The 23906-nt window shown below is 36.8% G+C and overlaps 1 protein-coding gene across 1 annotated transcript in view; it reads left to right on the top strand.

Moving 5' to 3' along the window:
* The window catches only part of LOC116537246 (transmembrane protease serine 11F), a 69266-nt gene extending 45759 nt beyond the window's left edge, over positions 1-23507 (top strand). The window contains exons 4-10 of the mRNA XM_032259304.1: positions 3840-3907; positions 5595-5758; positions 10534-10572; positions 11710-11911; positions 14878-15137; positions 16977-17119; positions 21012-23507. Coding sequence (XP_032115195.1) covers positions 3840-3907; positions 5595-5758; positions 10534-10572; positions 11710-11911; positions 14878-15137; positions 16977-17119; positions 21012-21170 — 1035 coding nt within the window. The 3' untranslated portion in view covers positions 21171-23507. The remainder of the gene's footprint in view (positions 1-3839; positions 3908-5594; positions 5759-10533; positions 10573-11709; positions 11912-14877; positions 15138-16976; positions 17120-21011) is intronic.
* The last annotated feature ends 399 nt before the right edge of the window (positions 23508-23906 follow it).

Below are 23906 nucleotides of genomic sequence, written 5' to 3'. Positions count from 1 at the left end.
CTTCCCAGGTATTGATCTGAGTTTTATTCCACCACATGTAGAGGAAAAGAAGTGCAGACAGTAAGAACTGGGAAGTGGTGTTGGCCCAGGCAGATTCTAACACTCCAAGGTCCATAGTCTCCAAACGATAAGTCCCACCTAGACTGCATTCCCTGTGATTCTGGGCCATTTTCCAATGGCTCAGACTGGAATAGGTATATATTGAGTGACGAATCATTGAGATTGGAACCATTCTTGCAGGACTAATTAACGTGGCAGAGCTGGAAACTCAGGGCATCATCTGTGAACTGGCCGTTGTAGTCTACATGTTTGCCCCCTGGCTTTGGTGTGGCAGCCAGTGTATGAATGGGCAATGCTGTGGGTACAGGGAATCATGAGCAGGCGTGGTGCTCCCACTTCACTGTTCTCCTGTGTGCCAGTATGTGTACACTTGTAGCAAGTGTTTTGCTTGTAGTTTTGAAGAGTATGGTTACCTATGTATTTACCGTTGAGATATTATTTTTCTTTGTAAGCCAAGTGATGCTTGTTTTTGTTCCTCTTCATCTATTGGACACACTTGCAAGTATTGGTGGTGGAATCCTGAGAGGCACAGGAAAAAAGAAGATTGGTGCTATCTTGAATGCCATTGGTTATAGGAAAACCTTTTTGGTTTTCCCATTGGAGTATCTCCTCTGATGTTCTGGATCAAGCATGTCTTTCAAAGCCTTTTCTATTTCGTGTACATCTTGAGAACAAACTAGAATAGAGTTGCAGACCAGGCACAGGTTTGAGCTAATCTAAAAGGGTGTAAAGAAACCATAGCTATCCCAACAGAGCTACCTATCCCAGAAAGAGAAGTAACCAATTGAATGATTTTGCCTGATATCATCAGACCAGAGTGACAGACCATACAGCTGATGGAAGAAAACACCCAATGCAGTGCCCTTTGCTGGGGATGAAAGTGAGGCAGTTGTTTTTTTTATTGTGGAATGGCTTTAGCGGTTGCTGTTGCTATCCTTTTAGCAGGAATTTTAATAATAGTTTTCAATGACTATAGTTAGCAGCAGCCTTCAATTAGAAGTGATAATTATATGCCTTGTGTGTGTGTGTGTGTGTATGTGTGTGTGTGTGTGTTTTCTGAGATAGAGTTTCACTCTTGTTGCCCAGGCTAGAGTGCGGTGGCATGATCTCGGCTCACCACAACCTCCGCCTCCCTGGTTCAAGCAATTCTCCTGCCTCAGCCTCCCAAGTAGTTGGGATTGCAGGCATACGCCACCACGCCCAGCTAATTTGCATTTTTAGTGGGACTAAAAATAGGGTTTCTACTAAATAATAATAGTTATTAATTTAATATTAATATTAAATTAATAATTTAATAATAACTGTTATTCTAATGGAAATCAAGAAAGGAGGTATAACTTTAAGCAGAACTTTCTCTGTTAACTGTATAATGATTTCAAAGTATGTAAATTTGATTTTTCCTGCTGTAAATGATCCCTATTCTTTGTCAGGTGAGTCTCTTTCTTCTTCCAGGGAAATGTTTCATTGTCCTATAAAATATTATTGCTGACTTCGTTTTTTAAAATTTCTCTGTTAATGTGCTTAATCTTGTCACTGAGTGTATGTTAAGTGCCTGTTGAAATCCTGTCTAGGATATTGCCATGTAAGCTTTTACAAAATAAACCCCCTTAACATGGGGGGGGTGAAGGGGGAAGAGAGAGAGAGAGAGAAAGAGAGAGAGAGAGAGACTTTGAATGTAGGGACGGAGCAAAGTAGGGGCCAATACATGGGTAAGATTGTATTGAGGGCAATATTGAGCTTGAGGCAGGAAGGAGTCTAATATACTCAGGTTTGCATTTTAAAGATATCACCCTGGTTGCAGCATTCAGAGGGAACAACTGAGGGGACAGAAGATAGGGTAGAACCACATCAATATGCCATAAGGAGGCTGCTGCAAAGTCCCAGATACAAATTTCTAATGAGCTGATTTGAGATCATAGCAGTGGGATTGAATCAAGGGAAGTGGATTTAACATTTAGGAGGTAAAGTCTACTGGGCATTGTTACTACATTTAGAAGACTCAGGGAGAGGAAGGAATCTTGTGGGGAGGGAGACTTTCCCTCTTCCAACAGGATGTAGAAATTGGCAAAATTTACCATGGAAATAGGTATTATGTAAACTTACACAGATCTGTTATTCTGACTTAACTCTCAGCCCAGTGCTTTTTAAATTTTTTTTATCTATTTATTACTTTTGAGACCAGATTATGACTCTGGCTGATTTTTGTATTTTTTGGTAGAGATGGAGTTTCACCATGTTGCCCAGGCTGGTCTGGAACTCCTGGGCTAAAGGGATTTATCCACCTTGACCTCCCAAAGTGCTCAGATTACAGGCATGAGCCACCACACCCAACTAGCCCAGTGCTTTTTTAACAAAAAGGCAGTGCTAGGCCGGGCGCGGTGGCTCAAGCCTGTAATCCCAGCACTGTGGGAGGCCGAGGCGGGTGGATCACGAGGTCAAGAGATCGAGACCATCCTGGTCAACATGGTGAAACCCCGCCTCTACTAAAAATACAAAAAATTAGCTGGGCATGGTGGCGCGTGCCTGTAATCCCAGCGACTCAGGAGGCTGAGGCAGGAGAATTGCCTGAACCCGGGAGGCGGAGGTTGCGGTGAGCCGAGATCGCGCCATTGCACTCCAGCCTGGGTAACAAGGGCGAAACTCCGTCTCAAAAAAAAAAAAAAAAAAAAAAAAAAAAAAAGGCAGTGCTTCAATAGCCAGCTGAAATCAGGACCCTTTAGGAAATTAGTTTCCTGAGCACTGAAAATTTTCCAATGGCTCAGACTGGGAAAGCTAAGTAATGAAGTTCTGTTGGTATAACAGTGTGGTGAAATTTACTCCGAAGCGTAGTACCAGTCGTGAAATCCTGTCTCTCATAGAGGTGACTAACAAGTGAGGGTGTCAGAGTCACATGGCAGGAGTCATTTCAAGTCATGTCAAATGGTCAAGTGATGACATAATCTTTTAAGAAATCAACAAATTCTGTCAACACTGCATGATGAGATACCATATTTGAGATGAGTGCAGCAAACAAGGTAGGCTTTCTTAGAAATAAGGATGCTGTTGGCCAGTCGTGGTGTCTCACTCCTGTAATCCCAGCACTTTGGGAGGCTGAGGCAGGCAGATCACAAGGTCAGGAGATCGAGATCATCCTGGCTAACATAGTGAAACTCATTCTCTACTAAAAAATATAAAAATTAGCTGGGAGCGTTGCCACATACCTGTGGTCCCAGCTACGCGGGAGGCTGAGCCAGGAGAATCGCTTGAATGTGGGAGGCGGAGGTTGCAGTGAGCCAAGATGGCACCATCGTACTCCAGTCTGGGGCCTGGTGACAGAGTGAAACTGTCTCAAAAAAAAAAAGGGGGGCGGGAAAGAAAAGAAAAGAAATAAAGATGCTGTCTTAAAAAGTAATTCACTTGACAGTATTTAAAACTGTCTTCAATAGCTTAATAGATACCAAACAAGGTGTAAAATGTGTAATATAATGTCACTTAATTTTCAAATCAACTGTATAAGACAGATATTGTTCTTATCCCATTTTACAGATGCTTAGCAATGTTGAATAATTTTATTGTGCTTATTTGGTTCCACAAAGATTAGACCCCAGGTTTAGTCTTACAACTCTCAGTATACCCATTAACATGGCTGTAAATGAGCTGAACACCTTTTTTTTGCCTGAAGTCTCTAGATAAAACAAAGAATAACACTTTTCTTAAGATTAATATTTCTTTTTTAAAATTATTACTATTTTTTATTTTACTTTTAAGTTCTGAAAACTAACTTCTGTTTCAAAAATCAGATGTCTAGGATATTTCGACGTTCTTCTGTAGGCAATCGATTTATCAAATCTCATGTTATCAAATTAAGGTAAGTAAACTTGGTTTGTAATTTCAAGTCAATATTGTTAAGATGAGGTATTTGATGTACCTAATTGCTTAGCTGCCCTTGAGCAAGTCTTTACAACAACACACAGATTTCATAAATCTTGAGCAGCACAAGTTTTCTTACCTGTTTCCCAATCACAGTAGAAAAAGGTAAGGTGCTTTTTGACAAGAAAATCTCAGCTATTGGATAGAAAAAAAGGGAAAAAATATAGGAAACGGGGGATGACACAGCTAACATTTCCTCCTCCCCCACCTCTTAAGCTAGGGGCTAAGTAGAACTGAACGTCTTTTTTGTTTTCCTCATGTTAAGCCTACCCCACCATCAGACAATGACATTCTCCGCAGTAAAGTTTTTTTTTTTTTTCAAGACAGTGCATGTTTATTGTTATTTTAAAATGGCTTTTCATTTTGATGCTTTGGTTAAAAATAATATACAAAAATGAATCATGAAGTTATTTTCAGAGACTAAAATTACTAGAATCCATCCTGAATATGTTTTTATACGTTGTCTAAAAAGCTTAGATTCCATAGTGATATATGTCTATTTATAGATATATTTATAATTATATATCTGCTTGTTTCCTTCACTTCTTGGTGATAAAGTAAATATAAATATGGCTAATGATTGAGGACCCCATGTCTCTTCTTTTTCTCTTGCACTTCTTTCTTTAATATCTTCTTGTTTTTTTCTTTTTTCCTTTCTCCTTTCCATTTTTCTCTCCTCCCTCCTCCTTCTTTCCCTTTCTCCCTTTCTTCTTTTCTTTTATCTCTCAAATTAAACTCATTCTCAAAAGATTACTTGAGGCTTTCTAACCCTACACATCACAATATAAATTCATATGTTTGAAGTGTTTATCAAATGATTCTCTTTTATAAGTGCTTTCTTTAATCATTTATCTATTAACAGACCATCAAACACCAAAATGTCAGTGCTTTAATATAGTAAAGGTTTATTTCATCTCCATGATACAGTCCAAAGAGTCAGAAGTTGGGGCAAGGGTATGGGTGCCAATCGGGATTATGAAATGAAATTGCCAACTGGATATTCTGCCTCTGGTTGGCAGGCAAGGGAAGAGTGAGGGCAAGGAAAATGCTAGGGGAGGTTTTATTAGAAACCAGACTTGGAAGTGGGGGACATTATTTCTTCCCATCTTTCATTGGCCAGATTCATTAGAAAGTTTCAATAAATTTCAAGAAAGCCCAGAAAAAGGAATCTACCTCTGTGCTCAGGAGACAAAAGAAACTGGGTTTGGTAAACAAAAGCCTCCTCCCTGCCACACCACTTCTAAAGAATAGTGGTATTAGCTACAGTTTTGCTCAAATTGCCTTAAAAAGCAAGGCTTGTACGTACATATAAAGCATGATTTCATGAGCATCTCCTCCTGCAAACCCCTTTAAACTATGAGCTAGGTAAGGGCAGTGAACAGTTGTTTTCAGGTATGTATTTATCCAGTATTTCTAGCATGTTGTCTTTATTTCTTCTACAGTGCTTCCAACACTTCCTGGTCATTATACACTCATTTTTAATCTCTGTATTTACAGAAATTTAAAAATCTGGTATTCACACATATCATCCATTATGTTTTTTTAAGTTTAATATGAGTCCTAATAGGTTAAAGTCATTAATGATTAGATAAATTGTATTTTTTATCTGCTTTTTTGCTCTTCAGTCCAGATGAACAAGGTGTGGACATTCTTATAGTGCTCATGTTTCGATATCCATCTACTGATAGTGCTGAACAAATCAAGAAAAAAATTGAAAAGGCTTTATATCAAAGTTTGAAGACCAAACAGTTGCCTTTTACCATAAACAAACCATCATTTAGACTCACACGTAAGTCTTTTATTTTTAGTTGACACTTTTGTGGTTCCCTCTCTTATAATTATTTTTGTTTTTTGTAAGCACATATATATATCAGCATGAAATAAAAGTAAAATAAAATTCAGTATTATTTAGTATTACATGTTTTTTGCTTTTTTTTATTATATCTTAAGTTCCAGGGTACAATTACAGAAAGTGCAGATTTGTTACATAGGTATAAATGTGCCATGGTGGTTTGCTGCACCCATCAATCCGTCATCTACATTAGGTATTTCTCCTAATACTAATGCTATCCCTCTCCTAGGCCCTCCCTACTGACAGGCCCCAGTGTGTGTTGTTTCCCTCCCTATGTCCATGTGTTCTCATTGTTCAACTCCCACTAATAAGTAAGGATGTCATATTGGGGTTCAGGGTGCCCTCAGCTCCCCTGAGAGGACATTTCTCCAGGTTCTTGATCTCCTGTCCTCTCAAGAATGAGAGAGGGGACCACAGAGCAGTGCGCAGTAAATGCCGGACTCAAGTGTTTGTAGAAAGTGGTTTTTTTAAAGAGAGAGAGAAAGAGGAGAAGGAGAGAGAAAGAAACAGCTAACTCTCACACTGAATGAGAGAATCCAGAAAGATGGAATCCAGGAGAGGAAAGCAGCTTCCACAAAGGGAGTGTTCGTGGAAGGGAACCCAAACATGGAGTCCGAAGGGGTGTGAAGAAGGGGACTTTTAACCTGGGAGGAACCCCCACCTTCTCTAAGACCCTGGGCCAATGAAAGGAGTTCCTTAGAACTTCTGCTGGAGTGATTGACTTATAGTTTCTTCCCGTGCCCGCGAAATTTAAACATAAACCATTGTTAAATCTCCCAGATGGAGAGAGAGGGGAGGGGTGCATGGTGCTAGGAAATTCTTGCCCTTAAAACCACAACCCCTTATGGACCCAGAAAGAGAAAACATTCCCTCAAGAACATGTGGTGTTTGGTTTTCTATTCTTGTGTTAGTTTGCTGAGAATGATGATTGTATATTTAGAAAACCTCATCTTATCAGCCCAAAATCTCCTTAAGCAATAAGTAACTTCAGCAAAGTCTCATGATACAAAATCAATGTGCAAAAATCACAAGCATTCCTATACACCAATAACAGAAAGAGAACCAAATAATGAGTGAACTCCCATTCACAATTGCTACCAAGAGAGTAAGATACCTAGGAATACAACTTACAAGAAAAGTGAAGGACTTCTTCAAGGAGAATTACAACCACTGCTCAAGGAACTAAGAGAGGACACAAGCAAATGGAGAAACATTCCATGCTCATGGATAAGAAGAATCAATATTGTGAAAATGGCCGTACTGCCCAAAGTAATTTACAGATTCAGTGCTATCCCCATCAAGCTACCATTGGCTTTCTTAACAGAATTGGAAAAAACTACTTTAAATTTCATATGGAACCAAAAAAGAGCCCGCATAGCCAAGACAATCCTAAGCAAAAAGAACAAAGCAGGAGGCATCACGCTACCTGACTTCAAACTATAGTACAAGGCTACAGTAAAAAAAAAAAACAGCATGGTACTGGTACCAAAACAGATATATAGACCAATGCAACAGAACAGAGGCCTCAGAAATAACACCACACATCTACAGCCATTTGATCCTTGACAAACTGGAGAAAAACAAGCAATGAGGAAAGGATTCCCTATTTAATAAATGGTGTTGGGAAAACTAGCTAGCCATATGCAGAAAGCTGAAACTAGATCCCTTCCTTACATCTTATACAAAAATTAACTCAAAATGAATTAAAGATTTAAATGTAAGACCTAAAACCATAAAAACTCTAGAAGAAAACCTAGGCAGTACCATTCAGGACATAGGCATAAGCAAAGACTTAATGACTAAAACAGCGAAAGCAACAGCAACAAAAGCCAAAATTAACAAATGGAATCTAATTATAGAGCTTCTGCACAGAAAAAGAAACTGTCATCAGAGTAGACAGGCAACCTACATAGTGGGGGAAAATTTTTGCAATCTGTCTATCTGACAAAGGGCTAATATCCATAATCTACAAAGAATTTAAACAAATTTACAAGAAAAAACCAAAAACCTCATCAAAAAGCAGGTGAAGGATATGAACAGACACTTCTCAAAAGAAGACATCTATGTAGCCAACAAACATGAAAAAATTCTCATCATCACTTGTCATTAGAGAAATGCAAATCAAAACCACACTGAGATACCATTTCAAGCCAGTTAGAATGGTGATTGTTAAAAAGTCAGGAAACAACAGATGCTGGAGACAATGTGGAGAAATTGAAATGCTTTTACACTGTTGGTGGGAGTGTAAATTAGTTCAACCATTGTGGAAGACAGTGTGGTGATTCCTTAAGGATCAGAACTAGAAATAACATTTTACTCAGCAATCCCATTACTGGGTATATACCCAAAGGATTATAAATCATTCTACTATGAAGGCATATGCACATGTAGGTTTATTGTGGCACTGTTCACATTAACAAGAACTTGGAACCAACCCAAATGTCCATCAGTGATAGACTGGATAAAGAAAATGTGGCACATATACACCGTGGAATACTATGCAGCCATGAAAGAGGATGAGTTCATGACCTTTGCAGGGACATGGGTGAAGCTACAACATATTTTTTTCATATTTTACTAGGGCTTTTAATAAGGTTTCTAAACTTTTTCCCATATCATATATTATTGGATCCTTACAAAAGTTCCAAAGGGTAGGTATTACTTTCACCATTTTACAGGTAAAGAAGCTGAGACTCAAGGATGATGTGAGGCATTGGGTTAGAATTAGACACAGGTATTGTGACTCACAGAGGTCTTTACAGATTAGTTCTGGGAGTTCTTTTTTATAGTATCAAAGAAAGACATCTTTATGAAGGTTTGCCCCTATAGGAAGAGCCAGTGACATGAAATCTAAAGAGGTTCTCTAGCTTGTTTCCCACTTAAAATTATTTTTCATTAATTTCCTTATTTATTCCTCACAAAACGAAATCAGGAAAGTTCTTGCTTTGTTTTCCTCCCAAAGTGGAAGAAAAGGAAGTTCAAAAAGTTTGGGAAACTAAAATTCAAACTACCTTACAGCTAGTTGGAATCCAAGCTGGGAGACATTTTTATTTTTCTATGCCAATGTGTAATTAAAAGTAGGAAAATAATGTGTTTCAAATAAGATTTTAAATGTCACAGTCAGAAACTATGTCTTTTTCTTTTCTTTTTATTTATTTATTTATTTTTATTATTTTCTTACCCTTCCCTCAAACACACGCATGCATCTCACATGTGATAGGTGCTCCAGCTCCATTTATTGCTTCTTGTTATGTATTTTCAAGTTTAGTTACTCCTGATTTGATACAAAAAGGAGGGGAGAGGGACTTGTATTTTGGACCCAAAAGACAACCCTTCCCAATATCCATGTAGTTATTTAGGAAACAAGTTATCTAAAGTTAATTTTTTGTTCTTAGAAATCAGAAAAGTTCTTTAAATATATTTTGAGATAGAATCCCCGTAAATATTAATTGTGTTTTCATGAAGTAATTAGAAATAATGGAGAGTATGGTATCCATCTTGATTGTTGATCAATTATATCCCAAAGTAAAACAAAGTGTTTTCCAGCATTCTATGAACGGAAATTTCAATTCCTAATGATATAACTGTCCCTAAGGCCACAATCATATATCCTAAAGTAAAACATCTATTATAAAAGTGACATTATGTTATATTTACTGAGTTGTTACGTTATATAGTTTCTTGTACAATTTATTTAAAACATTTTGGCATTGTTGGTTACATACAATAATTTTTTATGATACAAGTTGTTTTAATACCAAAATATCTATATTCTCTGACCATGCTCAATAATGAAGATTTAACTGTGTGTTTTCTTCTGCCACGTACATGTCTTTTGTTAAATAAAGATAAATATCCCTGAATCCTCTAGTAGGAATAGGGGCTCACATCCCTTTTTGGGGGCAAGTCAATGTTGCTGATAAAATTGCTATATAATTCACCATTTTCTCACTGACAAACAAAAAACCAATCACTAACCCAACAAACATCTAATGTAGCTGAGTTATAATGAACATGAATGAATAAATTTGAAGGGAAAAAAAGATGTCATAGAACTGAAGCATAAAATGAAGTGAAAGGTTGTATACGGCTGGCGTCTCTGGATTGGATGTATGTGAGAGAACTTCACGTCTGTAATGTCTGCTGCCTGAGCCACAACCATCCAAACCATTCATGAGATCCTCAGGGAGACAAGGTTATCAACCTGCCTAATTTAGTCAATTAGGAATTGACTAAATTCCTACTCCGTTAGACCAGGGAATTGGGCCCTCAGGGGTCTGTGATGCATTTAGCTCCATAGAGCTACCATTTCAAACTGGCCATTAGGAATATGCCTAAAACCACATAGGTGGGTAAACACCAGTTGTGATGGGAATTGGAGATTGCTCCCCCAAGTTATATTGAAGCCCCTAAGGAAAGCAGTCAGGGACATTTATCCCTATTTATTATTTCCTACTTTCTGTTTCTTTTTCCTGAGCAAAATCAGAAAGTAAAATGCTCTTTGATTTAATTTTAAAGTAAATTACACAATTTGACTCAAAAATAAAACTAAAGGGTTATTTATACATTACTTAGTTATGACAAATCTCATGCTTTCTTGAAATATGTATGCTTTGGATAATTAACATTTCTATTAATGACCAGTTGAACAGGGTAACGTGAAAATGGGAATATATTCTTCTGCCAACTAACTCATGTTTTGCTTATTCCAGCTCTTGACAGCAAAAAGATGAGGAATCTTCTCAACAGTCGTAAGTTCCAAAACCCACAATTAACTGTTTATTTCACAGTAAAAGATCATGAAAAGAAGTCATAGAAAAGTTAGCAGTAAAATTTACCAAGCTTTCAAAAACTCATTTCATATTTTTGTAAACTGAACACTTAATCTTTTTATTATTTGTAGTATTTGAAGTACTTAAATTTATAAATTTATATCAAATACAATTTTAAGTTTATATGACCTGTTAGATGTGATTTAAAACATCTTATATACTATTACAGATATTATATTAATATTCATTATAAATAACTCTTTTAATACTCTGACAATTCAAGAGAGTGTTTTAAACTGGTAACATTTAGGCTTTAATTTTTTGTAACTTGCTTGCATTTTAATTGAAGTATCTGTCATGTACATTCTCTGCCTCTTCCTGCTCTGCACTCTACATTCCAGCATTGCTACATAGTTAAGGTCTATTGTGGACAAACATGCCCATTAAAAATGTAACACTTACAGGTCTCTTTTAAGATTGACTTGAAATCTAGTCAATTGAGGGTTTGATATCAGGGAAGAAGACTTTTTTTGAAACTAGTTTTTCAAGCTTTAAGAGACCAAAGAGGCCAATATCTGTTAAAATACAGGGCTTTGCAAACCCAATAAATTGATTCTCTTTAGCTATTAGTTAAGGGAAAATCATGACCCACATTTAGTATTGGGCTGTTTCTCAGTAATAAGGATACTACCACAAGTTTTGGTGTGGATCCTCCTAATTTCATATTTCACTCTGTCACTTACCAGCTGGGTGATCGCCAGCAATGTTCCCTCTTCAAGGCTTAATTTTCTCATGTAAAAGGTCTGTTGCTATAAATACATCTAATTCACATAACAGAAGATCTATACATTTTTGATGCTCAATGATTTATCTATCTATATATGCTTTATAAAGATAGAAGTTAATTCCTGCACTGAATGCCTTGAAATGTTAGTAAACATTTCTTCTGAACCTCAGTAGGATCAGCAAGCCCTGTATCAAATAAGCTCAAAGGCTGAGTGCTATGAATGGCTCACAAGGTAGCAGGGACAAGGGATTGTCTACAACCAAAGCAAATCAGAATATACTTTTTTCCTCCTTGTGATGAATACAAATGAACATGTATTTCTGTGGCAGGCTGTGGAATAAGGATGACATCTTCAAACATGCCATTACCAGCATCCTCTTCTACTCAAAGAATTGTCCAAGGAAGGGAAACAGCTATGGAAGGGGAATGGCCATGGCAGGCCAGCCTCCAGCTTATAGGGGCAGGCCATCAGTGCGGAGCCAGCCTCATCAGTAACACATGGCTGCTCACAGCCGCTCACTGCTTCCGGAAGTAAGTCAGACAAGGCTGCTGCGAGCCTTGTTTTCTCAGTCCTCATCTGCCATTGATTTAGCGCATCAGAAGAGTCCAGTCTCGCCAGTTTATCCTTTGCTGTGTTCAGGGTAGATCCAGGTGTCCCCTAAATGGATTATACTTGCCTTGTGCCCTATCTATGATGCTTGGTTTTTGTTATTTAAAGTTCTTATTATATATTTTCTTCTATCATCATGACCCTAGTACTATCTTTCCCACTATATACTATATAAAATTATATGTAGATTATTTTAGTGTGAAGACTATTATACATGTAACAAGTTTAATCTCTTTTACATACTCAAAAAGAAAGTCACCTATTTTTTTCCCAATTAATCCCTCTAACTTCCCATTGTCAGCACTGCCATCACTTTACAAATAAAAAAAGAATCATAGGTATTCCTCTTGAAGTTCTATCTTTTCATTGCATTCACTAGGAACCCTGCAGGCTTGTCTGGTCCAGAATGTTGTGTGAAAGCGAGGAGAGACCTCCTGCCTTGTCTCACTGCCCTCACCGTATTCAAGACTGGTTATGTACAACGGAGCAAAATTTGTACCTCTTAAATCTCAGATGTGTCAGTTCATGTACACAGACATACACAGGCACACTACAGCCCCAGGAGGTCAGGAACACACTATCTTTCTTCCCTGAGGTTTTACCATCATGGTACAGAAAGCTTTTCCTTTAAACTCTCAAAGACGAAACTCTAAATAAAGACTCTTTGCCTGGCCTGTGGCACTACTTCCTCATCCTGCATCTTATTAAAGGAGCCTATCCTTGGTGATTCTCGGAGGCTCTTTGTCATCCTTCTAAGGATAGCATCCCAGGTGGTTCCAAGATACTAAGGTGATTATCTGTTGCTTCCTTATAGAGGAGAAGAGAAAAGCAACTCGCTTACATGTGCATATGTACAACTCTCAAAATAACCATGATTATGCCTTAGGGGCAAGTTTGAGTCCCACTCACTTGTGAAGGTTTTCTAATTTTCTCATGTTCATACAGTCCTCCAACCTTTGCACTTCTGTTTTTGTGAGAATGTCTTCCACTTTAGTTTATAACTGATCTCTGTTTATGTAAATTAAAAATAATAAATCCAGAATGCCAACTTAATATTTAGTGAAGAATATAAGCTGTGGCCATTGAAATAACTTATTTCAGCAGGTCCAGTGCAGGCTCTAGGTACAGGCAGATCTACATGGGAATTGGCCATTGATGAAGAAGAAAGTACTGGTGACCTTGATAAAAGAAGTTTTTCTGGTGTGATAGGGATGGGAATGAATTCAACAGAGAATGGAGGGAAGATTAGATGCAGTAAGTTTTAAAATCACTTTTAAGAAGTTTCTAAATGAAAGGGATCAGAGAAATTTGACAGTTGAGGGCAGTTGTGAAGTTAAAGGAAGGATTTTTTTAAAATATGGGAGACAGATTATAGCATATTTTATAAAAACGAGTACAATTTGGGAGTGATATATTAATAATTTCATGTAATCGCACAATGTGGCATACTTTTGCAAAGGAAAACTACATGGTACTTTGAAAATAATATCGCATTATTCACATCTTTAAATTTCTATAAATTTATTTTTTCTGCAGAAATAATGTATTTTCAAAATCATGTTTAAGACAAATCTCAGCACCTTTATGTCTATGAAAAATGATTCCAGTCTTTGCAACACAGCATAGGTGGGGAAAACATTCTTGATTGGACCATTTCCTTTTGGCACTAACCAGAGGCATGTCACTCACCTGCACAAGTCACCGAACTTCTGGATCTTAATTTTCTTATTCATAAAACATGTTGAATTGGCCTATCATGTGAGGTTTCCTCTCTCATTAGCAATCCATAAAGGGATGGGATAATTTTTATTCTCTATCTGATTCATTTGTGAACTCCTTAAGGCCTGAAGTCATATATGTCTTTATATCTCTGAGAATTCTAGTATCTAGTGTCTAGTTTTCAAAATGGTTGCTTCTGTCAGTCCTAAGATTTCTGGTTTGAATACAATCTTATCTTAATGTGTAAAGAAGTAAAACAGATGAGAGAAGAACCCCTCCCATATCCTGGGCTCTGCTCATTTTTAGGGCAGTGCAGCCGTTAGGAAACTGCTGATCTTTCAGGTTTTATTATTATTATTATTATTACACTTAAAGGTTGTTGATTCACCAACATAGTAATCCTTTCTTCACCCAGAGAATTTTAAGCTACTATATATTTCCAGTCATTCAGGATGAGGATAACTTTAGAAAAAAGGTACTGGGCTTTGGAGGACCATAAGGAAGTAAGAGATGATAGAACCAGATAGAATTTGCTTATGATATAAAGCTTGTGGGAGAGAAAAGCACCTATGTGAAAGGAGAACCGAAAGTCTAGTAAGAGGGACTGACCAGGCCAGATCCATGGGTGGTAGGAGCATGACTTTGAGTTAGGATTACTTAGCCCTTGTATCTAAGGGAGGGGTATGGGAGGGATATGAGACTAGGGTGGAGAAAAAACCCTGTGTACACATGAAGGTTTGCAAAGCAACAAATTACACTTCACTTCAAAGATCACAGTAAAACCCAGTAAAATAAGAGCCAACAAGTGAGTCATAAAATAAGAATGGGTTGATGATGTGACATGGAGAGAAAATCCCTCTTAGTATGTGCATTATCCAAAACAAATCAAAATTAATTTCTACACAGTTTGTTGAAATTCAGGAAGAAAGAGAACCTGAAAAGCTCCTAGCAAGCAAAAAGTTTAAAAATTGGAAACTAATCATATTATTTGTACATAATTGTAATAATTTTAAGAACTATATTTTCCTATTTTGTTATCAACTACAAACTTTGTTACCAAAAGGATGTTTCAGGAGCATAATACTGATAGTTGGGAAGAAATACAGTCTCAGTCTTGTTCACAGAATTAAGTAAAGCATCCCAAGTATTACTTTTTAATTTTTTGCAGAAATAAAGACCCAACTCAATGGGTTGTTACTTTTGGTACAACTATAACACCACCTGCAGTGAAACGAAATGTGAAGAAAATTATTGTTCATGAGAATTACCATAGAGAAACAAATGAAAATGACATTGCTTTGGCACAACTCAGTACTGGAGTTGAGTTTTCAAATATCGTCCAGAGAGTTTGCCTCCCAGATTCATCTATAAAGTTGCCACCTAAAACAAGTGTGTTTGTCACAGGATTTGGATCCATTGTAGATGATGGTGAGTAGTTTCAACCTAATTTTCTTAGCACAAAAATGTCTTGAGATAAACAAGCTATCTATCTGAAGGAATCCCTCTTAAGCTTTTTATAAAAATAATGGTCTTTCCAATGTGTGTGGCCTTGGGCAGAACAGGAGACTGTGGGTTAAAAGTAAAAATCGACTCCTGTCTTTGAGTTCACAATTGGAGTAGTGGTGGTGGGATGCGGTGACTCACTCCTGTAATCCCAGCGCTTTGGGAGGCTGAGGTGGGCAGATCACATGAGGTCAGGAGTTCAAGACCAGCCTGGCCAACATGGTGAAACCCCCATCTCTACTAAAATACACCAAAAAAATAGCCGGGTATGGTGGTGTGTGCTTGCAATTCCAGCTACTTAAGAGGCTGAGGCAGGAGAATTGCTTGAGCCTGGGTGGTGGAGGTTGCAGTGAGCTGAGATCTCGCTACTGCACTGCAGCTCGACTCCATCTCAAAAAAAGAAAGAGAAAGAAAGGAAGGAAGGAGGAAGGAAGGAAGGAAGGAAGGAAGGAAGGAAGGAAGGAAGGAGGAAGGAATCTCTACAATTGGAGCTGTGGTTAAAAAAAAAAAAAGTCAGGGAGAGAGACTAATATAGAAGGAAAAAACAACTGCATCAGGTGATATAAGAAGGGACAGAACACTATGGGAGTGCAAGGCAGTAAGTAATCACAGATTTTGTCTTTCCTGGATGTAAATGCGTTACATATACTTTAAATCATATATACTTTATTTCAATCAGCATATGCCTGAAATCACAAATGTAATGATAGCTTTTTCCATTGTTTATTTGAATCTTTCTCATTTTATGAGAATTTATGATGGTCATAAACATTAAAATGGGTTGCAAATATTTTGAGCATTTTTATTTTGGTTAGTCAATACAATCTGTATCTTTTTCCTCTGTCCCACCTCCTAGGGGTGTTAAAAGGCATCAAGTCTAGTAATTGTATAAATTAAAAACCAGAACTTAAAATTTCTACATAAAGTAGTTCACTCTACTTTAAAGAGAAGGATTAACGAAATGTTTTAATTAGAAATAAGAATACTGAAGTTTCTATCAAGGCTATCCAGAAAAAAACTAGTGCTAATATATCTTAATCTATCTCTTTTTTGACAGAATTTTATTCCATGAAAAGTTTTCCACATGCTCCATGCATGCCCATCTTGGCTTTGTGAGAGGTTCTTTAAAGTCTCTTAACAGCTAGCTCGGGGGTACCGCCAATGGCTTCAACCCAGAGCCCTATACTACTTTTCGGTATTCAACTGTGCAGTATCCTCTCCTCCTAAAACTCGGCCCTGTTCTGTGTTGTCATCGGGTCACTAGCACATATTGGGCATTCATTTTGTTTCCCAGACTGTGAGACACTCCTAAATAACACATAACAGGGTAGAGTAGGGTGAATAGATCTGTGCAGCTGTGTCCTGGTTTCTACTTGAATAGCTTTTGGAATGTCAGTGAACTTCCATGGGCCATGGTTTCCTTATATGGAAAATGTGGCAGTTGGACCAGATCAATGTCATACTCTGAGTATCTGAGGACTACAGACCCTCTCCTGATGAAAAAAATGCATGTATATGTAATATTTTGCGTGTAGTTTTAAGACTCCTAATATCCTTGAGAGATTCACAAATGTTATATAATACTGGGACATGTATATTTATGGCTCCTTGCATGTGGACATTTATGGCACAGAAAATAAGATGAGAGCTCTTTGGCTTTTGCTACTGGAAATATAAAATTTATAATGTATGTGTGTCTTTTATGTCTTCGATCTAGTTGTATTTGAGGAATACTATTTATTTGTTTGTCCATTTGTGCAATAGGACCTACACAAAATAAACTTCGGCAAGCCAGAGTGGAAACCATAAGCACTGATGTGTGTAACAGAAAGGATGTATATGATGGCCTGATAACTCCAGGAATGTTATGTGCTGGATTCATGGAAGGAAAAGTAGATGCATGTAAGGTAAGTTTAAAGTCAAGGCCAAAAGTTTACAAGGAAAGTTTCCATTAGCTGTTTCTGAGTTTGGCATATATTTTACCTAGGAGAAAAAAAAAGGCATCTCTTTCAATGAGAATGATGTTTATTTAATAATCATAACAATAAAAATAATTGTATTGAGAGTTGAATATACGCTAAGCCAAAAATTAAGCATATTTTACATTATTTTATTTAATAAGAGATAAAAGCAATATTATAGTTATCTGTATTCATCCCCCAGCCTCCTAGTCATTTCCCTTCGCCCCTCTCATTCTTTCATGACAGCGACACCTGAAACAGGCTTTCTCTCCACTCTAAGCCCAGCATTATCAACACTGACCTGTTTAAATGCTGGACTGAGTTCCTAGACCTCCTCTTCTCCACTGATCCTGTATACTCTTCAGCTACCTCAGACCCTCCTCTTTAAAGTCACACTACGGGCCTTGTCCTCAAAAACTGCTCCATCTTCAAAAATGCTAATTTGCATCTTCCTATTTGACTACTACCACCCAGTGTTTCCCCCTTACTTTTTAACTACTGCTCCCTATGTTATACCCTATTCTACCAGCTCTCACTCCCAACACGCACAGCCTACACATGCATTCCTCGTGTCCTTTCTCTGTTCTATTTTTCTCCTTAGACTTTGTCACCATCCAGTATACAGTATTTTTATTTATCTAGCTTATTGCCTATTTCTCCACTAACTAAAATGTAAGTTTCATGAAAGAAGACTATTTTATTTACTGCTATGTTCTCAGCACCTAAAAGTGTGTGGTGAAAATATTTGATGACTAATTGAATGAAAAACAGTCTTTTATCAACTTCATTGACACCTACTGTCCATTGATTTCTCTATTTTCTTATAGTTCATTAATCTTTTTCTTTCTTCCATCTACTTTTCCAGCTCAGATTTCACGGTCCATTATTTTTATTGATAAATCATAATCGTATTATATCTATGGAGTACAATGTGACATTTTGATACATGTATACAATGTGGAATAGTTAAGTAAAGCTAATTAACGTATCTGTCATCTCACTTAACATTTTTTTGTGATAGACATCTAAAATTTACTCTCTTAGTTATTTTGAGATCTATAATACAGTATTTTTCATTATAGACATCCTGCTGTGCAGTATATCTCAAAACATATTCCTCTGCACTGAAACTTTGCACCCTCTAACTAGCAACTCCCCCTTCCCTCACTCTCTACCTCCCTAGTCCCACCCAGACTCTGGTAATCATCATTCTACTCTCTACTTCTATGAATTCAACTTTTTAGATTCCACATATAGGTGAAATGATGTCTTTCTGTGCCTGGCTTATTTCACTTAGCATAAAGTCCTCTAGACTCATTATGTTGTCACAAATGGACAGAATTTATTCTTTTTATGGCTAAAGAGTAGTTCATTTTGTATATATACCATATTTTCTTTATCTCTTCACATACCGATGAACACTTAGGTCGATTCTATATCTTGGCTATTGTGAATAATGCTGCACTGAACACAGGAGTACAGATATTTCTTTGACATATTGATTTTAATTTTTTTGGATAAATTTCCAGAAGTGGGGTTGCTAGATCATATGATAGTTCTGTTTTTAACTTTATAAGGAGCCTCCCTAGTGTTTTCCATAATATTTATACTAATTTACATTCCCACCAAGAGTGTATAAGAGCTCCCTTTTCTCTGCATCCTCATCAATACTTATCTTTTATCTTTTTGATAAAAACTATTCTACTAGGAGTAAAGAGATATCTTATTGTGGTTTTAATTCATTTCCCTGATGATTTTTAATATTGAGCATTTTTTTCATGAACCTGATGGCCATATTTTAGATATAACAACTTATCAAATGTTTGGTTTGCAAACATGTTTTCCCATTCTGTGGGTTGTCTCTTCACTTTATTAATTGTTGTTTTGTTTTGCTTGCTGTGCAAAAGCTTTTCAGTTTGATGCAATCTCATTTGCCTATTTTTGCTTTTATTGCCTGAATTTTTGAGGTAATATTCAAAAATCCTTGCCCAAACCAATGTCATGGAGCTTTTTCTCTGTTTTGTTTTGTTTTGTCTTGTTTTTTTCTAGTAGTTTTATAATTTCAGGTTTTAGGTTTAGGTTTTTAACCCACTTTGAGTTTATTTTTGTACATGGTGTAAGGGTAAAGGTCTAATTTCATTCTTCTTTTTTTGTGTATGTGTGTGAGACAGAGTCTTGCTTTGTCACCCAGGCTGGAGGGCAGTGGTACAATATTGGATCACTGCAACCTCTGCCTTCCAGGTTCAAGCTATTCTCCTGTCTCAGCTTCCTGAGAAATTTCCTCAGTTTTACCCTTATGCTCCTCTCTTGTGTTAGTCAAATAAGACCCAGAATCATTTCTAATAAAATGCTAATCATGTCAAATGTCCCTCTGAAATACTTCAGTGGCTTACCCTTAGTCTTAAGATGAGAAACTGAAACTTCTAACCGAGACCTACAAGGCTCCACATGGACTTGTCTTTCCTTATCTTCCAGACTCCTCACACACTATTTGCCCCCCTTACACTCCTCTCTCCACCCACTTCTGTTTTTAGGCCCTTGAATTTGCTAGGCCCCTTCATGCCGCAGAGTATTTGCAATACTGTTCCCTCTGCCCAGAACACACCTAACCCCAACTTCCCATGTGGCTACCTCTTCTTCCTTCAGATATCAGCTCAATTAATTTCATCAGGGGAAATTTCCTGTTTTTCTTTGACAGTCAAATTTTGCATTTGTTTGTAGGCTTATTTAATAATGTTGTTGTTTTTTTAACCTAACCTTCAAACTCTAAGAGCATAGGGTCCTGTCATTTTTGGTCATCATTTTGTCCCTAATAGACACCAAATTGCCTCAGACATAGAATAGGAACTCAGTAAATAATTAAATAAATAGATAAATAAATAAGTGAAGAAGAGGCACAGAAAGCTTAAGTATCTTACCCAGGGTCACACAGCCAGTAATTAATAGAGCTGGGCCTGAAACAGGTAGTTCAGCTGCTGAGACCACACTTTTAATGAACACATGTTTATTTGTTTATTTACTTAATATTCTTTGTTCTTTTTTGTTTTCCAAAAGAGATTTAAAGGAGCTTATAAAAATTCAGCAGGAAAACTAATTAGAAATAGGTGAGTAAAAGAAAAGGAGACAAGCCGGGCACAGTGGCTCATGCCTATAATCCCAGCACTTAGGGGTCTGAGGTTGGTGGATTGCCTGAGATCAGGAGTTCAAGACCAGTCTGGCCAACATAGTGAAACCCTATATCTACTAAAAATACAAAAATTAGCTGGGCGTGGTGGCGCACCTGTAGTCCCAGCTACTTGGGATGCTGAGGCAGGAGAATCACTTGAACCCAGGAGGCAGAGGTTGCAGTGAGCCGAGATTGTGCCACTGTACTCCAGCCTGGTGACACAGTGAGACTCCATTTCAAAAAAAAAAAAAAAAAAAAGAAACCAGGAATAGGTCCATAAAATACAATTAAGGTGACAGCATTTAGAAGAGATCCTTGAAATTTTCTGCCTAGGCTTACAAATGCTAATCTCACATTTAACATTTTATGTACATAGTTACTACACCATGCTAAATGGATCTGGTCAAACTAGGAAAAAAAAAAGAAAAACTAAGGATACTGAAACAGAAATAATGCAACCATTTCCTGTGAATGCGTGTTAGCCTTCCCCCCCCCCAAAAATGCCCTTTAAAGTTTAGCAGAAATTTTAATTCAATTGAGAGACCGATTAACTAGTCTGAAATCTGGCTGTGGTCTGTGTACCAATTTCCATTTTTTTCTGTGAACGTCAGATTACAATACTTTCCCACTGAATTAAAGTAGAGTTAACAATTTAAAATGTTTTTATTTCAGGGTGATTCTGGTGGACCTCTGGTTTATGATAATCATGACATCTGGTACATTGTAGGTATAGTAAGTTGGGGACAATCATGTGCTCTTCCCAAAAAACCTGGGGTCTACACCAGAGTGACTAAGTATCGAGACTGGATTGCCTCAAAGACTGGTATGTAGTGTGGATTGTCCATGAGTTGTACACATGGCACACGGAGCTGAAACTCCTGCACATTTTGTATTATTTATATTTATGTAGTTTGGATTAGTGCTTTTGGTTGCTGTCAAGAAACCCTTCAGACCCAGACAAATCTAATATCTTGAGGTGGCCTTTACGTACGTAAGACCAAACTCTGTCTACCATGAGGGAAGAAGACAGCAAATGACAGATAGCACCTATTCCTTACTCACAAGGGAAGCTGCTTGTATTACTTCCTAATAAGATAAATAAGTGGTTTCCCTCAATCGAAGACGGGAACATCATTTTCCACAGGATATGAAGAGCTGCCAGTGCTGCCAAAATTATACCTCATATAATACCTGGAGCACCTGAGATTCTTCCTTGTGAAAAAAGCGGTCTGCCTTGAAGACTCAGAACTTCAACATTCTAGAACTAATAAGTGCACATTCAGTGTGCAAGAATGGAGAAGCATGGGATTTGCAATATAACTTGAACTCTAACCTGGGCTTATATCTAATAATACAGAGGACTATCATTAACCTCAAGAGTTGACATTTTAAAAGTATTTAAATGTATCTGAACTTGCTGTTAACACAGTGTTATATACTCAAGCACTAGCTTCGGGAAGTATATTGTGTTGTTAAGAAGCATTTCTGATTTATTCTTTAACGGCATCTTGCCATCCATATGTTAGTTGCAGTCAGCCCAGAAAGCGGGGAAGAAACTTGGGAGCATTTTTCCATGAGTACAAGGAGAATAATAGAAGTGGATGAAGGCTAGGAGAGTTGGTTTCAAATAATTAGTAACAGGACAAGCACTCTAATTTTTTATGAAATGAGCCACCTAATTATTTACGTAGAAATATTTATATCAGTATATGGCAACTGGTACTTTTGAAAGTCTTCAGCTCTCTGACAAGTCAGACATCTGTCAGAGTATCAGGTCAGCTGTCTATCAGAATATCAGAGCTGATTTGTGTAAAGCTTTGTGTGAAGCACTTAGGACAGTGCCTGACATACTATGCACTGAATAAATCATTGTTACATGGAAATGAATGCCTTGGCAAGCTTTGAGATAAATGAACTCAATTTTTTCAGATAAGTATTACATACAGCTCAAATCCTAGTGATGGTAGTAGTGGTAGAAAGCACGGGCTTTGAACCAGTCTGCTCAAGCTGGAACATTGTCTCTGCCTCATACGAGCCTTGTGTCCTTGCTCAAGTTACTTAACATCTCTCTTCATTAACTCTTTCACCTCTACAATGGGAATAAAAGTGGCACTACCTCATATAGTTATTCTGAGAATTAAATGAATTAAAACAAGTAAAACACTTGCAATAGTGTCTGCACACAGTAGGTTCTCAATATGGATTAGCTACTATTTATCATTAATAATGTGTTTTAGAATCAATAAAACTTACCATACTGCTAAAAAATTAATCCTTGCTTCTTTAAAGCCATGTAATTGATTTCAAAGTACTTTTAATTACATGGTAAAACAAATTTGGTGAGCTACTATTTTTTCAAAATCACTTTTAGGTCTCAATATATTTTGAACTATGTCTGCGTATAGACAAGTAGTCATCGGATGTGACCATCATCTGTCAGCATGGTTGTGAATACACAGATGCATCCATATTCATCCATAGATCTTAAATATGAGATTAGATTTGCTGCTCTGATTTATTAGAGAAAAATCTAGACTATTCATTTCCCTAGTGTTGGAACATTTTGTTAATTTACATGTATATGTGTTTATATGTAATATATATAAATGAAAGAAATACAACTAAAAATATCTCCCAGTTATTATTTATATCTCAGTAAGACATAAACACAAAAAGCTTATCATGCACATTTCCTCTTTAAAAACAAAATGTCATCAAATTTCTGAGTCGATGACTAGTAGAAATAACTAAATACCACTGCAGAAAGCCAAGTAAAAACTTAAATTCTTAGTTTCCTTCCCTTAAACTCCTATAGTTTGCATATAGTACAGAAACTTTTAAAGTTTTCAAGAATATTTAGCATATTAAAGATGGGCTTGATTGATGATGAGCATATTTCATATTAAAGCCAAACAATTCCTTTAGTAGAAATGGGAAAGCAAATCTGTCTACCAAAAAATCACCTTCCTCTATGTAATTTCTATAACAGTGGATATGTGTTTTGTGTAATTTTATTTATATGTGGTAAGACTGTGATACCTTTTTGTGTATAAGTATCTGTGAAACTATGTGTACTGATTTAAATATTTCTGTGCTTAATTCAATTGAGCTCAGTGATATTTAAGCACAAATGAGAGAAATAAATAAAAAAGGTTAAAAGAAAATCTAAGAAAAGGAAAAGTGGAATTTAAAAAAAATAAATTTCTATGTCTTATTTCTAATTAGGTGTCTAACTTATTGAATGATTTTGTAGGAATCATGTAATTTTTTTACCTGAGGTTTTCCATCGTCCAAATGGGACATTAAGCTGTCTACCTTACGGCATTGTTGTGAGACTTGAGATTACTAATAAAGTTGAAAATTCAATGAATGTTCAAAACTTGCTCAAAAATGCAAAGTATATCATTATAAACTGATATCATTTCAGATGATGCTGAAAATGCATTGATTATAAAGAAGTTTCGATTATTATAGTTATAATAAATAATTATTATATATTATGGATTATTATAAATAATCTACAGTATTGGCATTTTTATGCTTTGTGAATTTTGAAAATACATTTAT

Source organism: Sapajus apella, unplaced genomic scaffold, assembly GCF_009761245.1.
Source record: "Sapajus apella isolate SASKATOON/1434 unplaced genomic scaffold, GSC_monkey_1.0 scaffold108, whole genome shotgun sequence".
Taxonomy (NCBI): domain Eukaryota; kingdom Metazoa; phylum Chordata; class Mammalia; order Primates; family Cebidae; genus Sapajus; species Sapajus apella.
This window is presented reverse-complemented; position numbering and strand designations above follow the sequence as displayed.